Source organism: Staurois parvus, unplaced genomic scaffold, assembly GCF_062004578.1.
Source record: "Staurois parvus isolate SC_StPar_1 unplaced genomic scaffold, SC_StPar_1.0 ptg000174l, whole genome shotgun sequence".
Taxonomy (NCBI): Eukaryota; Metazoa; Chordata; class Amphibia; order Anura; family Ranidae; genus Staurois; species Staurois parvus.
Genome location: NW_028317970.1, coordinates 863,028 through 890,324, shown reverse-complemented (window position 1 = coordinate 890,324; position 27,297 = coordinate 863,028). Strand labels below are relative to the sequence as shown.

At 45.1% G+C, this 27,297-nt stretch overlaps 1 protein-coding gene across 2 annotated transcripts in view; it reads right to left on the bottom strand.

Annotated features, from left to right (window-relative positions):
• Window positions 1-27,297, bottom strand: part of LOC149462477 (uncharacterized) — a 53,242-nt gene that overhangs the window by 6,475 nt on the left and 19,470 nt on the right. The window contains exons 1-3 of one of the 2 annotated variants that reach the window (XM_089676786.1): window positions 1,380-1,566; window positions 192-989; window positions 12-98 (exon numbers count right to left, since the gene is read on the bottom strand). In XM_089676786.1, coding sequence (XP_089532912.1) covers window positions 12-98; window positions 192-989; window positions 1,380-1,551 — 1,057 coding nt within the window. In that variant the 5' untranslated portion in view covers window positions 1,552-1,566. Of the gene's footprint in view, window positions 1-11; window positions 99-191; window positions 990-1,379; window positions 1,567-27,297 lie in introns of those variants that run through there. The other variant, XM_089676787.1, reaches the window with a different exon arrangement.

Genomic DNA, 27,297 nt, shown 5'->3' with positions numbered 1-27,297 from the left:
TGAGTGCTTACCAGGAGGGAACATCTCTTCATCAGCGTATGTGTGATCTGGCTTGTCCTCTGACGGGCTGGCTGGGGCTGCCCCTGCCTCGGGATTGGCTACAACACAAGACAAAATGAACAACAAATGGTAAATGTTAAAAAGATAACACAACTTTGAAGACACAATATGGACATGTGTGGTGTACTTACCACTCTGCCAGTCATCAGTATCTTCATGAGCCGTCACCCCAAAAATCGCGTTGAGACCAATGATTGGCAGAAGTGCCCGTTCTGCCTGAGACAGTTCCTGCAGATGGTCAGGGTCCACCCCATGCCTTGTAACATGCCCCTGCCGAGCCCACAGAGTCAGCTTCTCCTTTAAATTCCACCTCAGATCACGCATACGCTTCTTCACATTCTTGGGGTACCGGCGTACCATCCTGCCCACTGCATTTACGGCCACCGTGATTTCCTTCCACAGACGGTCCTTTGCTGCCTTACCGCTGCGGTAGGACCTGGGCCCCGAGATGCATTCAGCCCGTTCTACATAAGCAGCCACCATGGCCCAGATCTCATCATGGGAGAAGGGTGGAAAATTGGGCTGGGATTGGGCCTGGGCCTGGGACCTTCTGCCTCCCCTTGATGTCCCTTCTCCTGGGCTCAAAGGGGATACAGCAGCCCCAGGTGAGGTCCTCAACTTAGCTTCCGCCTTTTTTCTGAAGGAAGACTGGCCCCTTCTGCCACCAGTTTGTGACCCCTTCACACCACAGTGAGACCTCTGGTCCACCCTAGCCCTAATGGACCCCTGGGCCCCAGTAGCTCCCCTTGCATCATGGCCAAGGTGTGGCCCAGTGTCCCCCCTGGCACCATGGCTCCCCCTGGAAGCCTGGCCTTTTTGCCCCCTTGGGGGTGCCATGGGAGGAAACGTGGGCAGGGAGTCTGGCTGGATGCTGTTTGCAGCAGCAGTGGGTCCTAAGTGGTGGGATGTCCGTGTGTTAGTGTGCAAATCTGCAACAGAAAAAGGGACATAAGGGCAAGGGTCAGTTGTCTGGGTCAAAAGACTGGAAGAATTGCTCTGTCAGAGATTTTGCAAGACCAGGGCATGGGAAAGAAGGTCCAAGACCCAAATGCCAAGTCAAGCAACGTCTATGGTGAAAATCAACATTTTTCTGCCAGCTGAACCCCAGAACCTCCATAAATCCAGTCTAGATACATAAATTGTGTCTGCAGCACAGAGAAGGAAGATTATCCAAGAGAAATCCAGGAATACAGGATGGGGAACACAGCTCAGGAAAGTGACCAGGGGATTACAGGCTGATATCACCCAGTCCCCGCCCTACTCTGGACCAATCAGTGAGCAGTATGGGTGGAGGAATGGATTTAGTGTTCATGACCCACCTGTGCTGATCTCTGTAGGAGTGTCCTCCTCTATAAATGTCCCCGTTATTCCATCCTCCTCCATAGACTGCTGATCATCCCTCACATACGCCTCTTCTTCTTCTGCTTTCACCTCAAATTCTATATCGATTGGATCTCCACTCCAAATCAAGGAAATGAGAGAAAATATCATCTGTAATTTATAAACTCACATTAAAAAATCCACAAATTGTCTTCATCAGTCCGAGTTCTAGATACTCCATCCCACCGACCTTGCAATACTGAGGGATGGTGTGACCTTCCTGTGTGGAATCCCGGGAATACAGAGGACGGGGACATCTCTCTGGTGGGTTCCTGGTATTAGGTGGCTCCATCATATCCTTGTGTCCTTCTGAAAACTCCTCCATCACTCCATACTCCTCATCCTCCTCTTTATACTCTTCTTTAACATCAATATTCTCATCCCCGAGGATTCCACTCTGAAAGATATAATAAAACATTCATTGTAACAAACATGCTGTGTATAAATCACAACTACCAATAATTGTCATCATCTACCTGATGATGGTGAGGGATGGTGTGACCTTCCTGTGTGGAATCCTGGGAATACAGAGGACGGGGACATCTCTCTGGTGGGTTCCTGTAGCTGGATGACTCCACCATGGTGTCCTGGTACAGATCTTTGTGTTCTCTTAGAAGCTCTGACTCCTCCATCCCCCCATCCTCATCCTCCTCCTCTTTTATCTCTTTGTTAACCTCAACTTTAGGATCTCTCAGGTTTCCACTCTGAATATATAATAAAAATGACATCAATGGTAACAATGCAGATAATGTACAGATCCTAATGATACTATCAGTGATTGTTCCTCATCTACCTGATGATGGTGAGGGATGGTGTGACCTTCCTGTGTGGAATCCCGGGAATACAGAGGACGGGGACATCTCTCTGGTGGGTTCCTGGTATTAGGTGGCTCCATCATATCCTTGTGTCCTTCTGAAAACTCCTCCATCACTCCATACTCCTCATCCTCCTCTTTATACTCTTCTTTAACATCAATATTATCATCCCCGAGGATTCCACTCTGAAAGATATAATAAAACATTCATTGTAACAAACATGCTGTGTATAAATCACAACTACCAATAATTGTCAACGTGATGATGGTGAGGGATGGTGTGACCTTCCTGTGTGGAATCCCGGGAATACAGAGGACGGGGACATCTCTCTGGTGGGTTCCCATGACTGGATCCATCTGTAGGAAACACACACACTGACTGAATCCATTGTTTCTATGTGTTTATCAGATGATGGGGGATCTAGGTGGATCCTCCGTACTGCTCTCTCCTTTACAATAAAGTCTCCTCTTACCCGGTGATGTGAGGGGTGGCTGATTGCAAGTCCCTGATGAAGTCACATGACAGTGACATAACGCGTAGGTCGGAGAACGGAATGTGGTGACGTCATTTCTGACATGAACGGCCACAGCCATATTGGTACACCCAGTACACCCATATCAGCACATGTGATTGGTGCGTTGTTGGATCTGTTCCCATGTAAGTCCTCATTTGTCTTTACAATATAATGATTCATTTATAACATCACACTATGGAAGGACTTGTTCTTGTCTCCTGGGAGTGCTGTGAGCCGGCTGTTCTTTCTGGTCCAACAATCCCCTGGCAGGAGTTCTGTGCACTGGTGGATTTCCGTGTCCAAAGGTGAAAGATCTATTACCACCGCTGAGCAGTATGGTCCACCAGTGAGGGGATATCATCCCTACATCGCCATTTGGGATTCCACTTAAAGGGCCCCTGCAGGGAGTGTCCTGAAAGCCTTTTGGCCCCTTGGGGTCTGGGCACAGAGGTGAGGAGGCAATGTAGCCGGTGTGGGATTCAACAATCATTTACCTATCCACGTTGTGGTTTGTTTTTTTATGTGTTTTTGTTGGACATTTTTGCACATGGACTTTATGTCTTTTTTACAAATTTTTTTAGTCACATGTTATTTATTTCTTCATTGTGTTATTGTATTTTCGGTGCTCAGTAATCCATTCATTTGGTGTCGCTGTGCGTTTATATCACCATTTCCTCTTTTATACTAGCCGCACTCTATATATGTTTGCCACATTTATTGCTGGTATTTCTATGGTCACTTATTAGTCGGTTTATGTCACATGGCCTTTGTTGCACATTGTGGTGACTCTTTAGTCGCACGGTCACAATGTTTGGCCGCGCTGTGCGTTGTTATTGTCATTCTTCTGTGATAAGTGGTTTGTACACTTTTCATATTAAGCTCTTCATTTTGTATTTTTCACATTTTGCTCCACTTTCTCCTCAGTTGTATTCACGTTATGTCATGTATGTTGTGACAGACTCCTATGTCCCACTATTACTGGGATTGAGTTCATATTTTATTTCTCCCGGATCATTTCCGTGCGTTTTGCCCGCGGTCACAATTTATTATCTGTTACACCTTTTGCTCCTCATTTTGGACCTTTATGATCTCACCTTTCCCTTCTCTCCCATATTCCTTCATTTACTGATGATGTTCTGGTGTATTCTCTGTTGTCTTCTCATCTCATGATTTGTATTGGAATGTCTGCGGCATTATTGTGATTAGCGCAGCATCAATGTTCTGTCTGTTGTCTGTTACTAGTGGTATAGCCGGGTGTGCGCTGCGTCCCAATAGTCCCATCTTTTCTAGTAGCAGCGAAAAACGTTTGTTACATATTTCTTACCCCCCATAACATTACTGTGTATATCTCTGACTCCTGACAACTGTCCAAAAAAAGGAGAAAAGGGAGGGGGAGGGGAAGAAAGTAACACAACACCTCCATAGAGTAGTCACTTGTATAATAGCATCAACTACAATGACATCCCAGCTATGAGGAGATGACTCCCAGTCACCATAGAGCCACAGGATAATACACCTGGGCCAGCCCGTCAAACACTTTGGGGGTATCAAAAAAGTAGGCCCAGCCATTCATTGGAAGGCAGGTGTAAGGGTGTAAATATAGATAAAACAATGTAATATCTTATTCATCCCAACAATTTCAAAAAGGTATCTTACCAAAAAATGTTTATATTGGTGCTTAATTGATGGAACAAACGCACTTGTCCGGCGAGGAGACGACCAAAACCGCAAAAGGGCACGGTATAAGGATTGTGCCACGAGGATCATAAATCTGATAACCTGTAGGGATTACCAGCCCTGAAAGAATGGCACTGGGCGGCTGTGAACCGAGACCTATGTAGTGCCCCAGGTGCGGCACGTCTGTGTCGTGACGCGTGACGTCACCGCGTCCGGCCATCAGTGATGACACCGGCGTGCTATGGCCATTCATGCTACATCACAGGTCTGCACAGGGAGGGACAGAAGGTCCCTACCAAGACACGGACATTTGGACCCTAGCAAGGATACACAAGGGACACCGTGGCCACCCGGCTGCACATCAGGCCCAACCAAACGGCCCATCAGCCCAGTGAAAAAACAAGGGAGCAATAGAAGGTCCAGACCCCAGAGGCCAGGAGGGGAAACAGCAGCAGGATGCATACACATATAAAGATTGATAATCATACAGCATTGTGCTGCAACAGCAGAGTATACAGAGATAGAAACAAAATAAATATCATAAAGGTTACAAAATGGACATAAGTTATAGCAAGGCTGGGAACTACATCAGTAGGGGAAGTAGCACACACAGCTGCAATAATTCCCACAATATAGGCACTGTATTTAAACAGTAACTTGAAGAAATTTACAGAAATATAAAGAGTTCATGGAAATGACAGAATTATAAAGGGATCACGGAAATGACAGAATTATAAAGGGATCACGGAAATGACAGAATTATAAAGGGATCACGGAAATGATAGAATTATAAAGGGTTCACGGAAATGACAGAATTATAAAGGGATAATGGAAATGATAGAATTATAAAGGGATCACGGAAATGACAGAATTATAAAGGATTCACGGAAATGACAGAATTATAAAGGATTCACGGAAATGACAGAATTATAAAGGATTCACGGAAATGACAGAATTATAAAGGGATGACGGAAATGACAGAATTATAAAGGGATGACGGAAATGACAGAATTATAAAGGGTTCCTGGAAATGACAGAATTATAAAGGGATCACGGAAATGACAGAATTATAAAGGGATGACGGAGATGACAGAATTATAAAGGGATGACGGAAATGACAGAATTATAAAGGATTCACGGAAATGACAGAATTATAAAGGGATGACGGAAATGACAGAATTATAAAGGGTTCCTGGAAATGACAGAATTATAAAGGGATGACGGAGATGACAGAATTATAAAGGTATCACGGAGATGACAGAATTATAAAGGGATGACGGAAATGACAGAATTATAAAGGGATCACGGAGATGACAGAATTATAAAGGGATCACGGAAATGACAGAATTATAAAGGGATGACGGAAATGACAGAATTATAAAGGGATCACGGAGATGACAGAATTATAAAGGGATCACGGAAATGACAGAATTATAAAGGGATGACGGAAATGACAGAATTATAAAGGGATCACGGAGATGACAGAATTATAAAGGGATGACGGAAATGACAGAATTATAAAGGGATGACGGAAATGATAGAATTATAAAGGGATGACGGAAATGACAGAATTATAAAGGGATGACGGAAATGACAGAATTATAAAGGGTTCCTGGAAATGACAGAATTATAAAGGGATCACGGAAATGACAGAATTATAAAGGGATGACGGAGATGACAGAATTATAAAGGGATGACGGAAATGACAGAATTATAAAGGATTCACGGAAATGACAGAATTATAAAGGGATGACGGAAATGACAGAATTATAAAGGGTTCCTGGAAATGACAGAATTATAAAGGGTTCCTGGAAATGACAGAATTATAAAGGGATGACGGAGATGACAGAATTATAAAGGTATCACGGAGATGACAGAATTATAAAGGGATGACGGAAATGACAGAATTATAAAGGGATCACGGAGATGACAGAATTATAAAGGGATCACGGAAATGACAGAATTATAAAGGGATCACGGAGATGACAGAATTATAAAGGGATGACGGAAATGACAGAATTATAAGGGATGACGGAAATGACAGAATTATAAAGGGATCACGGAAATGACAGAATTATAAAGGGATGACGGAAATGACAGAATTATAAAGGGTTCCTGGAAATGACAGAATTATAAAGGGATCACGGAGATGACAGAATTATAAAGGGATCACGGAAATGACAGAGTTATAAAGGGATCACGGAGATGACAGAATTATAAAGGGATCATGGAAATGACAGAATTATAAAGGGATCACGGAAATGACAGAGTTATAAAGGGATCACGGAAATGACAGAATTATAAAGGGTTCCTGGAAATGACAGAGTTATAAAGGGATCACGGAAATGACAGAGTTATAAAGGGATCACGGAAATGATAGAATTATAAAGGGATCATGGAGATGACAGAATTATAAAGGGATCATGGAAATGACAGAATTATAAAGGGATCATGGAAATGACAGAATTATAAAGGGAATGACGAAAATGACAGAATTATAAAGGGATGACGGAAATGACAGAATTATAAAGGATTCACGGAAATGACAGAATTATAAAGGGATGACGGAAATGACAGAATTATAAAGGGATGACGGAAATGACAGAATTATAAAGGGATGACGGAAATGACAGAATTATAAAGGGATCATGGAAATGACAGAATTATAAAGGATTCACGGAAATGACAGAATTATAAAGGGATCACGGAAATGACAGAATTATAAAGGGTTCACGGAAATGACAGAATTATAAAGGGATGACGAAAATGACAGAATTATAAAGGGATGACGGAAATGACAGAATTATAAAGGATTCACGGAAATGACAGAATTATAAAGGGATGACGGAAATGACAGAATTATAAAGGGATGACGGAAATGACAGAATTATAAAGGGATGACGGAAATGACAGAATTATAAAGGGATCATGGAAATGACAGAATTATAAAGGATTCACGGAAATGACAGAATTATAAAGGGATCACGGAAATGACAGAATTATAAAGGGTTCACGGAAATGACAGAATTATAAAGGGTTCACGGAAATGACAGAATTATAAAGGGATCACGGAAATGACAGAATTATAAAGGGATCACGGAAATGACAGAATTATAAAGGGATGACGGAAATGACAGAATTATAAAGGGATCACGGAAATGACAGAATTATAAAGGGATGACGGAAATGACAGAATTATAAAGGGATGACGGAAATGACAGAATTATAAAGGGATGACGGAAATGACAGAATTATAAAGGGATGACGGAAATGACAGAATTATAAAGGGATGACGGAAATGACAGAATTATAAAGGGATGACGGAAATGACAGAATTATAAAGGGATGACGGAAATGACAGAATTATAAAGGGATCATGGAAATGACAGAATTATAAAGGGATGACGGAAATGACAGAATTATAAAGGGATCACGGAAATGACAGAATTATAAAGGGATGACGGAAATGACAGGATTATAAAGGGATCACGGAAATGACAGAATTATAAAGGGATGACGGAAATGACAGAATTATAAAGGGATCATGGAAATGCAGTATATCATAATATGTTCCTAGGAAGATTACTTACGTCTTTGAAGCCCAAATTTCTTACAAAATAGCAATGGAGGTAACTCAAAAAAGAATCCGTAATAATTGCTATAAATATCAGATACATTCAGTTCAATAAAAAATGGATCCAAAATTCAACACAGGACCCCCACATAACTCAGGGTAAAGCTTGGCGTAAGCAATTCTGATGTCATTACATATGACAGGACAAACAGTCCCACTGTGCTAGTGAGAATAACAAGTACCTGCTGACATCCCAAGAACATCAGAAAAAAACAGATGGAGGGACATTGGGAGGAGGAGCTGTGAGGTCAGTGTGATGTCATAGGATTCTCTGACTCTGGATGGAGGGACATTGGGGGGAGGTGCTGTGAGGTCAGTGTGATGTCATAGGACATATAGACTCTGGATGGAGGGACATTTGGATGGGGAGACTTGATGGGTCTTCTATATGAGGCTCTCATGCAAACCAAATCCTAGTTCCTGGGTGCGTCCTACCTCTCCTAAACTGAAGAGTGACCTTTGACCTTTACCATCCAGAAATCTGTCCGGAATCTGTGGAAGTAAGCTGTCATGTGATCAGGTGACGTGCGGAGGAACGGAGTGTAAATAGCAGACAATTGTTTCCAGAGCCCCTAATGGTGGGGATGGATTTGGCGGCGTGCTGGTGCCAAGTTTCCTCCCCCCAGGGTCACTGCAGGTGTGGAGAAAAGCTGTGTAAGAGGATATGGAGGAGAGATGAGGAGGAGATCCAGGAATCAGGAGAAAGGTCAGGGCAAGCAACAGACGAGAGCATCCAAGAGACCAAGCCGGGGTCACTACACAGAAAATCAATCCAAGGAAACAACAGGCAGGACGAGGAATAGCAAGAAGGAGCTGAGAGACAAATGAGAATATTGCTCAGCCAATGGGAGATGATCTCAGCATGACTTCCATCATGAAGGAGATGAGGGGGAGGGGAGGAAGTCACTGAAGGTGACCATAGATCCATGGAAATTCAGCTGGTTCAGCAGGGATCGCTCACATTTCCATCCATGTGTGGTCACTGCCGGATAAAAGCCACTCCCCCAGCGGCTGCAGCCAATAGCTTCAGTGTTGATCTGTGTATTCTGAGAACGGAGGAGTCCCCCCATTGTCAGAATACAAGAGTGCAGCGGGGAGGATTCCCCCATCCACCTCCAATGTGTGGATGGGGGAATCACTTCAGTTTTTATGGCCATCCCGCTGGCTGAACGATAAAACTGAACCATGTAGGCCAGCTTTGGGGGCAACATATATTATCATCAACTCCTCCCCCTGAAGGGGATAATGTGGGTTCCCACACTATATATATGTGTGTATCATCATCTGCTGGAGATAAGAGACGTCACAGTGACTATGGAGGAAGAGGACGGACATGATGGGGGGTTACTGGGTGTAAATAGAACATAACATCTTATTACCTCCTCTGCTGCCACTTCCAGGAACGTCTCCTCTCAGCTTCACTTCCACACTGAAAGTCTTGTCTGTACCTGACATCACTTCCTGTCTGTCCCTGACATCACTTCCTGTCTGTCCCTGACATCACTTCCTGTCTTCCATAGAGACTTCCTGTCTGGGTAGAAGTGAGATCCCCACCTTGTGGAGCTCAGAGGAACTGCAGCCCCGAGAAGCGTCTGGTAGTGTGACCCCGGCCTTGTGCTGGGTGTGTATGGACTGTAGATCCTTATAGAGGGGTCACCTCCACTCCCACCAAGGGGGACAGAAATATATGACTGCTCGGGGGAGGGATTTTGGCCCCTTTGATTTTGCAGTAACATTGCAGATTTAGTCCTGCAGAACATCTGGTATATGGATACAAAGCCCCCCAGCTGGGAGTAAAGGGTGGAAATGGCTGGTGACCCCCAGATTTGGGCAATGATGTCATCACTATAAATGGATAAAACCCACGCTATGTGTAACTAGACTCTGCCTCCGACCGCCATTCCAGCAAGAGCTCCGCCTCTAAATACACACTCAGGGAGGAGAGAAAGGGGAACCCGACATCATGTGAAACCTTTTATTACATGGAAATACGAAAATCAACAGGACTAATGCAATCACATTTACTGCAAAATCAAAGGGGCTACCAGACACTTCTCAGGGCTGCAGTTCCTCTGAGCTCCACAAGGTGGGGATCTCACTTCTACTCAGACAGGAAGTCTCTATGGAAGACGGGAAGTGATGTCAGGTACAGGCAGGAAGTGATGTTAGGTACGGACAGGAAGTTCCATGAATGAGGAAGTAGAGAGGAGAGGTTCCTGGATCTGGCAGCAGAGGAGGTAATACGTAGATGAACCCCTTCAGGGGGAGGAGTTGATGATAATATATTTACTCCCAAAGCTGGCCTACATGGTTCAGTTTTATCGTTCAGCCAGCGGGATGACCATAAAAACTGAAGTGATTCCCCCATCCACACATTGGAGGTGGATGGGAAATCCTCCCCGCTGCACTCTTGTATTCTGACAATGGGGGGACTCCTCAGCTCTCAGAATACACAGATCAGCACTGAAGCTATTGGCTGCAGCCGCTGGGGGAGTGGCTTTTATCCGGCAGTGGCCACACATGGATGGAAATGTGAGCGATCCCTGCTGAACCAGCTGAATTTCCATGGATCTATGGTCACCTTCAGTGACTTCCTCCCCTCCCCCTCATCTCCTTCATGATGGAAGTCATGCTGAGATCATCTCCCATTGGCTGAGCAATATTCTCATTTGTCTCTCAGCTCCTTCTTGCTATTCCTCGTCCTGCCTGTTGTTTCCTTGGATTGATTTTCTGTGTAGTGACCCCGGCTTGGTCTCTTGGATGCGCTCGTCTGTTGCTTGCCCTGACCTTTCTCCTGATTCCTGGATCTCCTCCTCATCTCTCCTCCATATCCTCTTACACAGCTTTTCTCCACACCTGCAGTGACCCTGGGGGGAGGAAACATCACACTGACCTCACAGCTCCTCCTCCTGATGTCCCTCCATCCAGAGTCAGAGAATCCTATGACATCACACTGACCTCACAGCTCCTCCTCCCAATGTCCCTCCATCTGGCATTTTTCTGATGCTCTTAGGATGTGGGGTCCCTTGGTATCCTCACATGTAAAGTGGGACTGTTGGTCCTGCGTTGTATGTAATGACATCAGAATGCTGCAACAAGCCTATACCCTGCGTAGTGTGGGGGTCCTGTGGGGGGGAATTATACCTCAGCCTGAAGTGGGGCTTTAATAAAATGGAGACCTGAATGGAGAGGTGAGGAGGATTCTGGGAATATCATTTGATGTGACTATTTGTGTTCAGATGTAGAGTTTTCCTCCTGTGAAGTCTGGAGATCATATGACATCACATTGCCTCCACCTCCCTCCCTGATAGAAGAGAGAAAGAAGAAGAAGATTCTAGAAGTCACCAGAGAGATCACTGAGCTGCTGACAGGAGAGGTGAGCGGTGCCGGGAATTCTGGGACATTCTCCAGTAACAGACAAGGGATGTGTCTGGATGGTGACTGTATCATTGTGTGTGTCAGGTTCCTATAAGGTGTCAGGGTGTCACTGTCTATTTCTCCATGGAGGAGTGGGAGTATTTAGAAGGACACAAGGATCTCTACAAGGACGTCATGATGGACAATCAGCCGCCCCTCACATCACCGGGTAAGAGGAGACTTTATTGTAAAGGAGAGAGCAGTACGGAGGATCCACCTAGATCCCCCATCATCTGATAAACACATAGAAACAATGGATTCAGTCAGTGTGTGTGTTTCCTACAGATGGATCCAGTCATGGGAACCCACCAGAGAGATGTCCCCGTCCTCTGTATTCCCGGGATTCCACACAGGAAGGTCACACCATCCCTCACCATCATCAGGTAGATGATGACAATTATTGGTAGTTGTGATTTATACACAGCATGTTTGTTACAATGAATGTTTTATTATATCTTTCAGAGTGGAATCCTCGGGGATGATAATATTGATGTTAAAGAAGAGTATAAAGAGGAGGATGAGGAGTATGGAGTGATGGAGGAGTTTTCAGAAGGACACAAGGATATGATGGAGCCACCTAATACCAGGAACCCACCAGAGAGATGTCCCCGTCCTCTGTATTCCCGGGATTCCACACAGGAAGGTCACACCATCCCTCACCATTGCAAGGTTGGTGAGATGGAGCATCTAGAACATGGATTCATATAGACAATGTGTGGATTTTTTATGTGACCTTACATTTTACAGATGATATTTTCTCTCATTTCCTTGATTTAGAGTGGAGATCCAATCGATATAGAATTTGAGGTGAAAGCAGAAGAAGAAGAGGCGTATGTGAGGGATGATCAGCAGTCTATGGAGGAGGATGGAATAACGGGGACATTTATAGAGGAGGACACTCCTACAGAGATCAGCACAGGTGGGTCATGAACACTAAATCCATTCCTCCACCCATACTGCTCACTGATTGGTCCAGAGTAGGGCGGGGACTGGGTGATATCAGCCTGTAATCCCCTGGTCACTTTCCTGAGCTGTGTTCCCCGTCCTGTATTCCTGGATTTCTCTCGGATAATCTTCCTTCTCTGTGCTGCAGACACAATTTATGTATCTAGACTGGATTTATGGAGGTTCTGGGGTTCAGCGGCAGGAAAATGTTCATTTTCACCATAAGTGTTACTAGACTTAGGCCCCTGGGGTGTGTGTCTTGGGTCTTCTGCCCCATCACCGGGTCTAGTAAGATCCGTGACAGAACATTTCTCCCAGGGTTCCTTGCTCTGTGGTCTGCTGGCTGTGCCGGGTGGAGGGATATGTCTGTAGTGTCTCAGACCCAAGTCACTGAGTGCAGTCTCAGGAGATGGGAGGCAGCGGTGTGGGATCTCTGCAACTTGTCTACAGTAAACATTTAGATTACAATTGATTACTGAATACCAATATTATGAGGCCTGACCTTTACACTGTATAATTTATAGTGTACATTACATACTCCTGACCCCTGCACTATATACTCCATGTTGTACATTACATACTCCTGACCCCTGCACTATGTACTCTATGTTGTACATTACATACTCCTGACCTTTACAATACATACTCTATGTTGTACATTACATACTCCTGACCCCTGCATTATATGCTCTATATTGTACATTACATACTCCTGATCCCTGCACTATATACTTTATGTTGTACATTATATTCTCGTTACCCCTGCACTTTTTATTATGTTGTGCATTAAATACTCCTGACCCCTGCACTATATACTCTGTTGTGCATTACATACTCCTGACCCATGCACTATATACTTTGTTGTACATTACATACTCCTGACCCCTACATTATATACTCTGTTGTGCATTACATACCCCTGCACTATATACTCTGTTGTGCATTACATACTCCTGACCCCTGCACTATATACTTTGTTGTACATTACATACTCCTGACCCCTACATTATATACTTTGTTGTACATTACATACTCCTGACCTTTACAATACATACTCTATGTTGTACATTACATACTCCCCACCCCTGAACTATATACTCTATGTTGTGTATTACATACTCCTGACCCCTGCACTATATACTCTGTTTTACATTACATCCTCTTGACCCCTGCACTATATACTCCATGTTGTACATTACATACTCCTGACTCCAGCAATATATATCTATGATGTGCATTACATACTCCTGACCCCTGCACTATATACTCCATGTTTTACATTACATACTCCTGACCCCTGCACTATATACTCCATGTTTTACATTACATACTCCTGACCCCTGCATTACATACTCTGTGTTGTACATTACATACTCCTGACCCCTGCACTATATACTCTATGTTGTACATTACATACTCCTGACCCCTGCACTATATACTCTATGTTGTACATTACATACTCCTGACCCCTGCACTATATACTCTGTTATACATTACATACTTCTGACCTCTGGTGGGGCTCAGCCCCGCTGTTCTTCATGACTAAATCATGGACTAAATAAGGAAGTGCAGTACTTCTTGTGTTGGGAAGATGGCGATGAGTGATAGAGGGGGTGGGGACCCTCGTCCTATAATCCCCTCATCACTGTCCCTTCTATAAAAGACAGTTCTGGTTGTTTCCTCACTCTCTGACTAAGGTCCATGAATAAAGAAATGACCTGGTAGGAGATCAGAGGAGCCATTTCTTAGTTCCCTTGAGGGTGGAATTGTAAGCTCCTCAGAGACCAAGCTGCCTAATGTGGGCGGAGTCCTGGTTTGGGGGAACCAATAAGCTCCTGTCTAGTAATCCTCTTTGTCTTTGTATTTTAGTCCATGGCCGGGAGATGAGGAAAACCTCCGAGGATTGTCTCACTTTGTCTCCTGACTGGAAAGTAGAAGATGAGGACATCACACAGTATAGTCCAGGAGAAAACCCGGCTCCCTCCAATGTCCATCCGGCACCACCCAGTGTAGATGGACCATCGGATTCCTTGTATCCTGAGGAACCTCAGACTGTGCGGTACCGGACCGGCCTTCCAACAGGGAAGAGCTTCTGCTGTCCTGAGTGCGGGAAATGTTTCAGTTATAAATCCAGTCTTAATGTGCACAAAAGATCTCACACGGGGGAGAAGCCGTATTCCTGTCCTGAGTGCGGGAAATGTTTTTCAGTGAAGTCCTATCTTTACTCACATCAGAGAACTCACACAAGTGAGAAACCATATTCCTGTCCTGAGTGCGAGAAATGTTTTTCAAGGAAGTCCATTCTTTACACCCATCAGAGATCTCACACGGGGGAGAAGCCGTATTTCTGTCTTGAGTGCGGGAAATGTTTTTCACAGAAGTCCAATCTTTATATACATCAGCGATATCATACAGGTGAGAAGCCATATTCCTGTCCTGAGTGCGGGAAGGATTTTTATTCTAAATCTAGTCTTAATATGCATAAAAGATCTCACACGGGGGAGAAGCCGTATTCTTGTCCTGAGTGTGGGAAAAGTTTTTCACAGAAGTCCGATCTGCACATACATCAGAGATCTCACACAGGGGAGAAGCCGTATTCTTGTCCGGAGTGTGGGAAATGTTTTTTAATGAAGTCCCATCTTTCCACAAATCAGAAATCTCACACGGGGAAGAAGCCATATTCCTGTCCTGAGTGTGGGAAATGTTTTTCAGAGATGTACCATCTTTACACACATCAGAGATCTCACCCGGGAGAAGCCACTTTCCTGTCCTGAGTGAGGGAAATGTTCCTCACTGGAGTCCTGTCTTCCTGTACATCAGGGGTCCCACACAACCCTGGAGGTGTATTAGTGCCTTGAGTGCGGGAAATGTCTTCTAGATGAATGTTGCTGGACATCCCAGCTCTCATGTGGGGAAGAAGCACACCCTGATATACACCTCAGATATAATCCATGGCTGATCTTCATCATGGAAGAAACAGTTCATAAGGAGATCAGAGGCCCCCAAAGACATGGATGAAGTGTGGGACCGGGTTGGCCATTGATGGCAGGAGAAGAATAAAAATGGAGTCCTGCCCTGTGATTGGCTGAGTACATTTTGTGGTGGGAGATTTCACCAACACTTGGAGGTCTATGGAGAACAATGTTGAATGGATGTGACCCCCATTCTCCAGCTGGAAGGAGTTTTGGCCGTATTTTAATTCTTATGATCATTGGCTCCATCTAGTGGCCATAATATCATATTGGGCTAGTTTTACTGATGGAGAGATTTCAGAAATATCACCTCATTGTGGCCACTAGATGGAGCCGGCGATCATAGGAAATCACTGTGTTACTTAACATATGGCCGGATGTTGTCACAGCTGGAGGAATGATTGTCTCATTGGTCCAATGAATGTTCTATAAATAGAGCCCTTGGGGGGTGCATGTGTGGCCGGCTCCTGGATGGACGCGCTTTGAGTTCAGCTCCATCCACCCGCCAGTTACACTGCGGCTCATTCCGACACCGAGTGTTCTAACCTGCACCAATCAGCAGATAAAGGGTGTACAACCCTCGGTAGCCATGCCTCGCTGCCGCAAAACCCCTGGACAGCCAGGGAAATGAACCCAATTCTTCCCTGCTGTCACAACAGGGATCCAAGATGGCGACGGCTGCATGGACACAGGACACAGCAGCCATGAGGGGGACAGCAGATCCCAGCAGCCGGACATCAGACTCTTTTCTCCACTATAACCTGGGGACCCGGGTGAGTTATCTCCCCCCTGTCACCCACCACAAGCAGCCCAGCCAAATTTAGACCCCGTCTAGATTCAAACTCACTATCTGCCTGTCAGCCTCTCATTCCTCCATCATCTCAGCACATCATAGAATCTTTCCCTACCTCAGCCCAGCCTATCACAGAAATGTGTATGAAGAACATGCGTCTATCCCTGCGACAAACACTACATAACGATATGACGGGATCACTATCCCAGATCTCAAATGTGGTCCAGCAACAAGATCCCAGATTACGCCATATTGAGACGGGAATGGGAGGTATAAGTACAGCACACAACCATTTAATTGACGCACATGATGACCACGCTTCTGAAATCGAGCAAATAAACCTGAAAATAGCAGAGTTTGAAGATCACTCAAGACGCAACAATATAAAATTCAGAGGTATCCCTGAAAATATCACCAACGATACACTACTATCATCTATCCAACAATTCACAAAGCTTCTCATTCCATCTCTCTCAGATATGGAGCTCGCCATAGATCGAGCACATAGAATACCCAAACCTGCATTCCTATCAGCGTCCATCCCCAGAGATATCCTGGCTCACATTCACTTCTACCAGATCAAGGAGAAAGTAATGACAGCAGCCAGAACCCCCCCCCGCCCGCTCCCGCCATCACATACAAACATCAGATTATATACGGATTTGTCAAAGGCCACTCTCCTTAACTGCAAAAAGATGGTGAACATTACCAAAGCCTTACAAAATCACGGAATAGGCTATCAATGGGGATTCCCCACAAAACTGACCGTCAGACATCAGGGCAGAATACACACAATCAAAAACCTAGAGGCAGGCATCAACCTATTGAAGACATGGAACATAATACCCGTGGAACCCCACCAATCCACCTCTACCAATCTGCAACAAATGGAGGCAGAGTGAACCTGACTTACTACACTCTCTATACAATCCAACCACACCACCTCGGACACTATACCTCAACCTATTATTCTCTGGCAATGGCCCCAACCACACCACCTCGGACGCTATACCTCAACCTATTATTCTCTGGCAATGGCCCCAACCACACCACCTCGGACGCTATACCTCAACCTATTATTCTCTGGCAATGGCCCCAACCACACCACCTCGGACGCTATACCTCAACCTATTATTCTCTGGCAATGGCCCCAACCACACCACCTCGGACGCTATACCTCAACCTATTATTCTCTGGCAATGGCCCCAACCACACCACCTCGGACGCTATACCTCAACCTATTATTCTCTGGCAATGGCCCCAACCACACCACCTCGGACGCTATACCTCAACCTATTATTCTCTGGCAATGGCCCCAACCACACCACCTCGGACGCTATACCTCAACCTATTATTCTCTGGCAATGGCCCCAACCACACCACCTCGGACGCTATACCTCAACCTATTATTCTCTGGCAATGGCTCCAACCACACCACCTCGGACGCTATACCTCAACCTATTATTCTCTGGCAATGGCCCCAACCACACCACCTCGGACGCTATACCTCCACCTATTATTCTCTGGCAATGGCCCCAACCACACCACCTCGGACGCTATACCTCCACCTATTATTCTCTGGCAATGGCCCCAACCACACCACCTCGGACGCTATACCTCAACCTATTATTCTCTGGCAATGGCCCCAACCACACCACCTCGGACGCTATACCTCAACCTATTATTCTCTGGCAATGGCCCCAACCACACCACCTCGGACGCTATACCTCCACCTATTATTCTCTGGCAATGGCCCCAACCACACCACCTCGGACGCTATACCTCAACCTATTATTCTCTGGCAATGGCCCCAACCACACCACCTCGGACGCTATACCTCAACCTATTATTCTCTGGCAATGGCCCCAACCACACCACCTCGGACACTATACCTCCACCTATTATTCTCTGGCAATGGCCCCAACCACACCACCTCGGACGCTATACCTCAACCTATTATTCTCTGGCAATGGCCCCAACCACACCACCTCGGACGCTATACCTCAACCTATTATTCTCGGCAATGGCCCCTTACAGAATATTCTTACATTACGAGACTCTGTTTGGCATAACCCTTTCTACGGTCTATGCTTGTTCACACCCCCCTGTTTTGAAGTAGCACTCCCTGCTACTCATGTTACTTGCATTTTCCGCAAGTCTTTTTTATTCCTGTTTACTTCCACCCCCCCCTGCACCATCAGTCGATCATCCGAACCAACTGTTCACCTGAAACCAACCAAACAACATAGAAAATACCACACGCATCATCGAGCAAACCAATACCAATCTACCAAACACATAGAAATTTCTCTTGTCCTACCAAGTCTCTCCATTCTATGTCAATTCGCCCAGAAATGACTCCTCTACTCCACCAATCCAACAAACGAACTACAAAATGATTGACATAACATCACTTAATGTTCGGGGTCTAAACTCCCCCTTTAAGAGATGGATGCTCCAAAAGGAAGCCCGTACGCTTCATGCTGATATACTTTTCATACAAGAATCACATTTCACAACCACCAAGACCCCTAAACTACAACTGCACCGATTCTTCCATATTTATATGGCCACTAACTCTAAGAAGAAAAATGGGGTTATTATAGCCATAAAAGACTCTACAATTCCACCACATCTCAGAAATAGCAGATCCTCAAGGTCGCTACCATATCCTAATCTGCAAAGGTAACAATATACCATATACCCTAGTAAATGTTTATGGACCCAACAACAACCAAATGCAATTCTACCACAATCTCCATTCCAGCATCTCTTCTCACAAACAAGGCGGACTTCTCATTGGCGGAGACTTCAACCTCATCGGCAACCCACTCCTGGACTCTTCCACCAACAAACGCTCCCCAAAACATTAATTGTTTCTTACATGACCATGATCTATACGACATCTGGAGATGCCATCACAGCAATGAAAGAGACAACACCTACTACTCCCCATCTCACCTATCCTACTCTAGAATTGACTTCTTTGTTACAGACAAATAGACCCTACAACATATAACGTCATCCAAAATTGGCACCATAACCTGGTCTGATCACGCTCCAATCAACATAACTCTTGACAACAAGCAACATTCCTCAATCCCCCGTAGCTGGAGACTGAATTCCTCGATATTGAAGAACCCAGACAACCAAAAACACTTGCTAGAAGCTCACAAAGTATTTTTTGAATTTAACCACTTCCTGTCCGGACACTTTCACCCCCTACCTGTCCAGGCCAATTTTCAGCTTTCAGCGCTATCACATTGTGAATGACAATTACTCAGGCATACAACACTGTATCTAAATGAAATTATTATCATTTTTTTCAAACAAATAGAGCTTTAATTTGGTGGTATTTAATCATCACTGGGGTTTTTATTTTTTGCTAGAAAAATTAAAAAAGACTGAAAATTTTTAAAAATAACATGTTTTTCTTAGTATTTGATACTAAATTTTTCAAATAAATATACTGTCTTCATAAATTTAGGCCAAGATCCATTGTGCTACTTTTTTTGGTAGACATAACCCAAATCATTGTGTATTATTTAGTCTTTGTGAAAGTTATAGAGTCCACAGACCACGGTATATATATTTAAAAATGTATCAATCCTGATGTACAGACTACCTATATAATTTCTTGGGGCCCTAAAATGCCAGGACAGTACAAATACCCCCCAAATGACCCCTTTTTGGAAAGTAGACAGTCTGAGGTATTTAATGAGAGGCATGGGGAGTTTTTGACGTTGTCATTTTTTTGCCAGTTTTTGAAGGAAATGATGAAAGTAAACACAATTTTTTTTTTTCCACAAAGTTGTCATTTAACAAGTTCTTTCTCTCACACGGCATAGGCATACTTGCAATTACACCCCAAAACACATTCTGCTACTCTTCCTGAGTATGGCGATACCACATGTGTAAAACTTTTTCACAGCCTAACCACATAGAAGGGCCCCACATCCAATAAGCACCCTTAGGCGTTCTAGGGGCAAAAATTTCACATCTAATTTCTTGACTGTCTATCACAGTTTTGGAGGTCCTGGGGCACCAGGACAATTGAATTACCCACAAAATGACCCCATTTTAGAAAGAAAACACCTCAAAGTATGTTTTAAGAGGCATGGGGAGTCCTCTGAAGACTTCATTTTTTGCCCTAAGTTTTTGGAAAATGTGAAAAAATTAAAATATATTTTTTTTTTATGCAAAGTTGTCAATCTATGAGATATTTCTATTACACAGCATAGGCATACTTAAAATTACACCTCAAAATGCATTCTTTAACTCCTGCTGAATATGGCAATACCAAATGTGTGAGACTTTTTCACAGTCTGGCCACATAGAGGGGCTCTGCATCCAATAAGCACCTGTTAGCGTTCTAAGGACAAAAATTACACATCTAATTTCTTGACTACCTATTGCCGTTTTAGAGGTCCTGGAGCATCAGGACAATGGAATTACCCACAAAATGACCCCATTTTGGAAAGCAAACACCCCAAGCTATGTTTTAGGAGGCATGGGGAGTCTTCCGAAGACTTCATTTTTTGCCAAAAGTTTTTGGAATATGTTAAAAGAAAATGAAAATGTATTTTTTTCTACGCAAAGTTGTCAATATAGAAGATATTTCTAATACACTGCATAGGCATACTTAAAATTACACCCTAAAACACATTCTCTAACTCTTCCTGAGTATAACAATACCACACATGTAAGACTTTTTCACAGCCTAGCCAAATAGAGGGGCCCCACATCCAATAAGCACCGTTAGGCATACTAAGGGCAAAAATGACACATCTAATTTATTGACTACGTATCACAATTTTGGAGGTCCTGGAGCAGCAAAGTCTTCTGAAGACTTATTTTTTACACAGATTTTTATAAAATGTGAAAAAAAAGTAGTTTTTTTTTTTTAATGCAATGTTACCAATAATAACATATTTCTAACACACTGCATAGGCATTCTTAGAATAACACATCAAAACACATTCTGCTACTTTTCCTGAGTATGGGGATACCACATGTGTAAGACATTTTCAGTGTTTGGACTGATTACTGGTCATTGCAACCTGTTTATCACAAAAATTTGCGAACATTATATATCAATAAAGCATAGTGTAGCTTCACCTACGGCCTGTTCCTAAAAGCTTAACCTACTAGTACGTGGCTGTCCACATAGCACTATGTTCATTCACCAAGAAGTTGAACAAAAGATAAACCAAAGAGTACCTGTGGTTTCAGTGCAGAGGATGGGTGGCACCAGTGTCTCGCAGGAAGGTAGTCAGTGGGATGTGCAGATGGATCAGTACCGGTGTCATGCATAGACGTGGTGAGCAAACAGGCAAAGCAGTGGTCCAGGAAGAAGACAGGAACATGGTCCATAAAAAGGCCACAGTCAATACAGACAGCAAGCAAAGACGTGGTAAAAGGATTGGTCCAGGCAGAAACATTAAGCTTAGGGCCTTAGTTAGGTAAGACTGGACAAAGGGGTAGAGGCTTCATCCCACCCAAATCTCTTTGAAGCCTCTGGTCTCCAGACCCTGATCTGGGAATTAAAAAACCCAAAGAAAACGAAAAGTTTTCTCTGCTCAGAAACACTACTCTGGATCCCCTCACATACATGAGACCCCTGTGTTGTCTTGAATCCCACTACTAAAGTGGGAGGGCAAAAGATCAGTCCAGGAGGCAGGCAGAGGCATGGTTGATTAACAGGCCGAGGTCAGTTCAGGCAGCAAGCAGAGGCATGGTTGATTAACAGGCCGAGGTCAGTTCAGGCAGCAAGCAGAGGCATGGTTGATTAACAGGCCGAGGTCAGTTCAGGCAGCAGGCAGAGGCATGGTTGATTAACAGGCCGAGGTCAGTTCAGGCAGCAGGCATAGGCATGATCGAGTAACAGGCCGAGGTCAGTTCAGGCAGCAAGCAGAGGCATGGTCAAGTAACAGGCCGAGGTCAGTTCAGGCAGCAGGCAGAGGCATGGTCGAGTAACAGGCCGAGGTCAGTTCAGGCAGCAGGCAGAGGCATGGCAAATAAACAGGCCAAGGTCAGTTCAAATGGAAGGCAGGAAAATGAATTCAGGCAACAGGCAGAAACGTGGCAGGGAAATAGCAAACAGAGGACAAAGAGATATATCTTCACCGTACTTCACTAATAATGCAGTGCGGTATGGTAGATACGGAAGCACTCTTCTATACAAAGACCAGGCTTTGAGGGACACTGGGGACAGTAGTATCGGGTGTCAGATCGAATTCCATGTTTGGAGCATACCTAACATCTCTTTTGAGGATTGCGGTCTGTTTCGGTAGGGGGGACGATATGGGGGAAATGTCTTTCATTCAATCGGCTCACTGCATCAGACCGAATTTGTTCAGGTACGGGTCTTCCTTGATAGATGAGGGATGTGATAATCTCTTCCTGATATTGTAAGAAGGTGACAGGTCTTTGTGTGGACTTCTGGAAAACGATGTAGGAATTGTACAGGGCCATATGGAAAGGTAGAAGGATACTTTTTTATACCAGTAGATTGATCTTCTGTTGGGTATGTAGGGCTGTAACATTTGATCATTTAAATCCACTCCCCCCATGAACAGGTTGTATTCATGTATGCATTGGGGTTTTCAGATGGGACCACGACTTCCTTGAATTTCCAATGAGCTGCTGTTATGGATAGATGAAAGGACATACACATCCCGTTTGTCTCTCCACTTAAGGGCCATGATCTCTTTATTTCTCAAGCTAGCTGACTCCCCCCCGTTTAGCTTGGTGGCAACCAATTGTTGTGGAAATCCCTTCCGATTGGGTCGAACTGTGCCACAGGCTACAGTGTCCTTGAGATAAAGGTGGCGGAAAAGGGGCAGGCTTGTGTAGAAATTGTCCACGTAAAGGTGGTACCCCTGATTGAAGAGGGGGTATACCAGGTCCCAGACAACGTTTCCGCTACTCCCCATATAGGCTGGGCATTCAGGGGGCTCTAGCTGACTGTCCTTTCCTTCGTAGATATGGAACTTGTACACATACCCTGTGGCCCTTTCGCAGAGTTTGTTCATCTTCACCCCGTTTACTTGGAATGTACTGTTTTATGATCAGCCTCCCAGTGAAATGGATTAGGGATTCATCGACACAGATGTTTTTTTCAGGACAATATATTTCTGAAAATTTTTGGTTGAAATAATTGATTAGTGGACGAATTTTATAAAGTTTGTCGTACTCGGGGTGATCTCTGGGGGGGAACAGGGAATTAACGTTGAAATGTAGAAAGTGCAGAATTGTTTTATAGCGGGTCCTGGACATAGTGGCAGAAAAGAGCGGCATGTGTTGAATGCGATTTGTCGACCAATAAGCATGCAGTTCATTTTTTTTGTTAGTCCCATATTAAATGTAAGGCCAAGAAACACTTTAAATTCTTCAACTGTGAGGCATTTCCACTCAAATGTTCGAGCATAACAGGAGTTGGGATTTTGGGTGATGAATTGCTGGGTGAACATATTGCATTGGTGCACAACTGAATTCAAAAAATCTTCAGTGAAAAATAAATGGAAATAATCAATGGCTGTAAAATTTTGGGTTTCTGCCTGAATGCCTGGTTGGGCTATGAATGGGGGAATTATAGGTGTTCCTGATCCTGAAGGTAGCCACACAGGGTTTAAAAGAGCATCTGGGACAGCAGTATGGGCCCTAATCCTTGGTAGCTGATGTGACACCCTAGTACTAGAACTTGCACTTACAGTGCTGGTAGTAGCCATGTCAGAGGAACGTATTGAGCTGCTGGGGGTTGCTTGCTGCTCCTTGGAGTTCCTCATTATTTTTGTTGGAACACCTTCTTCTGAGTCAGAGAGTGAACCGCTGCTGTGTACTGGTTGATATACAGAATCTGAGTCTGACAGTGAGAGTTCTCCGTCACTCTCATCTGTCATACTCAGAATTTGAAATGCCTCCTCGCTTCTATATGATCTTTTGGCCATATGTTTGACACGGATCAGGACCCACTGGTATGGCAGTGATCAGGATGATGGTGTTGCAGTGAGGGACAGATATCTGGCTGCAGATGGTTCACACTAGTCACTGTTGGGCAAAAATCAGAGATACCGTGAGCTGGCAGGCAATGTTTTGTGAGTGTGTGTAAACTGTGTGCCAAGGGTGAAATCTACTCACAGTTAGCTGTACTGGATCTCTCTCCTCACAGACGATGGCAGTGAACAGGATCCACTGGTGTGGCGGAGATCAGGGACACTGTATGAACAGGGACACTGTAAGGTGATCAGGGACACTGATTGGGCCACTGTATGGTGATCAGGGACACTGCTGGACCACTTGTGTGGTGATCAGGGACACTGCTGGGCCACTGCGGTGATCAAGGACACTGCTGGGCCACTTGTGTGGCAATCAGGGATACTGCTGGGCCACTGCGGTGATCAGGGACACTGCTGGGCCACTTGTGTGGCGATCAGGGACACTGCAGCAATCAGGGACACTGTGGCGATCAGGGACACTGCTGGACCACTTGTGCGGCGATCATGGACACTGCTGGGCCACTGCGATGATCAGGACACTGCTGGGCCACTTGTGTGGCGATCAGAAACACTGCTGGGCAACTGCGGTGATCAGGGACACTGCGGTGATCAAGGACACTGCTGGACCACTTGTCCGGCGATCAGGGACACTGCTGGCCACTTGTGTGGTGATCAGGGACACTGCTGGGCCACTTGTGTGGTGATCAGGGCCACTGCTGGACCACTTGTGCGGCAATCAGGGACACTGCGGTGATCAGGGACACTGCTGGGACACTGCGGCGATCAGGGACACTGCTGGACCATTTCTGCGGCAATCAGGGACACTGCTGGGCCACTGCGATGATCAGGACACTGCTGGGCCACTTGTGTGGCAATCAGAAACAATGCTGGACTACTGCGATGATCAGGGACACTGCGGTGATCAGGGGCACTGCTGGACCACTTGTCTGGCGATCAGGGACACTGCTGGGCCACTTGTGTGGTGATCAGGAACACTGCTGGGCCAATGCGGTGATCAGGGACACTGCTGGGCCAATTGTGTGGTGATCAGGAACATTGCTGGGCCAATGCGGTGATCAGGGACACTGCTGGGCCACTTGTGTGGTGGTCAGGGACACTGCTGGGCCACTGCAGCAATCAGGAACACTGCTGGGACACTAGGTGGCGATCAGGGACACTGACAATCAGGGACACTGCTGGGCCACTTGTTGGGTGATCAGGGCCACTTGTGGGCAATCAGGACCACTTGTGGGCAATCAAAGCCACTTGTGGGCAATCAGGACCACTTGTGGGCAATCAAAGCCACTTGTGGGCGATCAGGGACATTTGTGGGTGGACAGGGACACGTGGGGCAATCAGGGCCACTTGTGGGTGATCAGGGACATTTGTGGGTGATCAGGGACACGTGGGGCAATCAGGGACACTTGTGGGCGATCAGGGCCACTTATGGGGGCGATCAGGGCCACTTATGGGCAATCAAAGCCACTTGTTGGGGTGATCAAGGACACGTGGGGCAATCAGGGCCACTTGTTGGGGTGATCAGGGACACTTATGGGTGATCAGGGCCACTTGTGAGTGATCAGGGCCACTTTAGGGGCGATCAGGTGTCACTGAGGTGGAGGGCAGTTAGCTACTACCTATTCTTCGCTCCTTCTCCTCTCACAGACAACTCCGTGTGAGGAGGAGGCGGAAGCCGCACCATGTGGCTTTTGTTTACACTTAAGATGTGTCCTTATTGGACACAGCTGATCACATGGTATGGGACCGATTTCATTGGTCCCATACCATGTCACGTAATCCACCGTGTCCGTCGGACTCGGCGATCATCGGGCTCGCGGGTGCGCACTCTAGGAGCCGTGCACGAGCCTCAGATACAAGGTGCCGTTTAGATACGGCAACCCGCTCCTGGAGGTGTCCCGTCCTGCCGTTTATAAACAGCGGCCGGACGGGAAGTGGTTAATACTTGGAATAAACTTCCAGTAGAGGTAGTGAGCCAGTGACAAATCACAGAGATCATCACAATAGTACACAATGAATGGCTATGAATGAAAGCCATTCATTGTGTACAACTGTCGTGTGATCACTGTGGAAGTCCATGTGTGGACATTTCTACCTATGATAAATGACAGGCTAAACCCACCTGGAGACTTTCTCCACACCTGGAGTGTGCTGAGTTCTTGGAGAACGTCTACACAGTGTTTCCAGATTGGCTTTATCACCCCAACGAGCTCGCTCCAGTTCATGGATGTCATCATTATGTTTGGAGGATCTCACCAGTCAGGAGCCTTTCCTGTCATCCTACATGTTCCCTTCTGAGGATTGTTCTATCCTTCCAAACAAATGTATGAAATCATGGATGAGTCCTCCTTCTATGTGATCTAGAAGATCTTCAATCACAATGTCTTTATGGATGAAGTGGATGGCCCAGTTTATATATTATTTATTGCTTTACAGCTTTATTCCCTCCAGGATTCATTCTTTATTTATAGAACCATTCAAGGAAGTGTTCTTACTGTGAGAGATCTCCACCACCATTCCTCTGTGACCATTACATCCTTGTCATTTATGTCTAACATCTTCATTATGAGTGGATTGATAGATATTCTTATGCCTTTGGATTTATTTTTGCATTTTGTTTACCCAAAAAGATCTGTTTTAGAGGCCTCTGTTTTATTATGTATTTTGTTTTTATCTTGTGTTCTGTGTCTTTAAGACTTTTCTATCTGTAGTAAAAATTTTTATTTAAACAGTTGGTTGCATAAGAGTTAGGTTTATTGTTTCTTACTGTTTTTTAGTTATTTTGGCACCTCCCTGGTATCCCTGTAAGGTAGATATAATGCTGGAATGGTTATTAGGGGATGTTTCTCGGGGCTGCAGTTTTTCTGAAATCCACAAGATGGGGATCTCATTTCTCACCAAACAGGACTTCTCTATGGAATACAGACAGGAAGTGATGTCAGGAACAGACAGGAAGTTCCAGGTGAGAGGTGAGTTGGGGGAAATCAGATCGGAGACGTTGGTGGAAGTGGCAGCAGAGGAGGTAATAAGATGTTATGTTCTATTTACAGCCAGTAACCCCCCATCATGTCCATC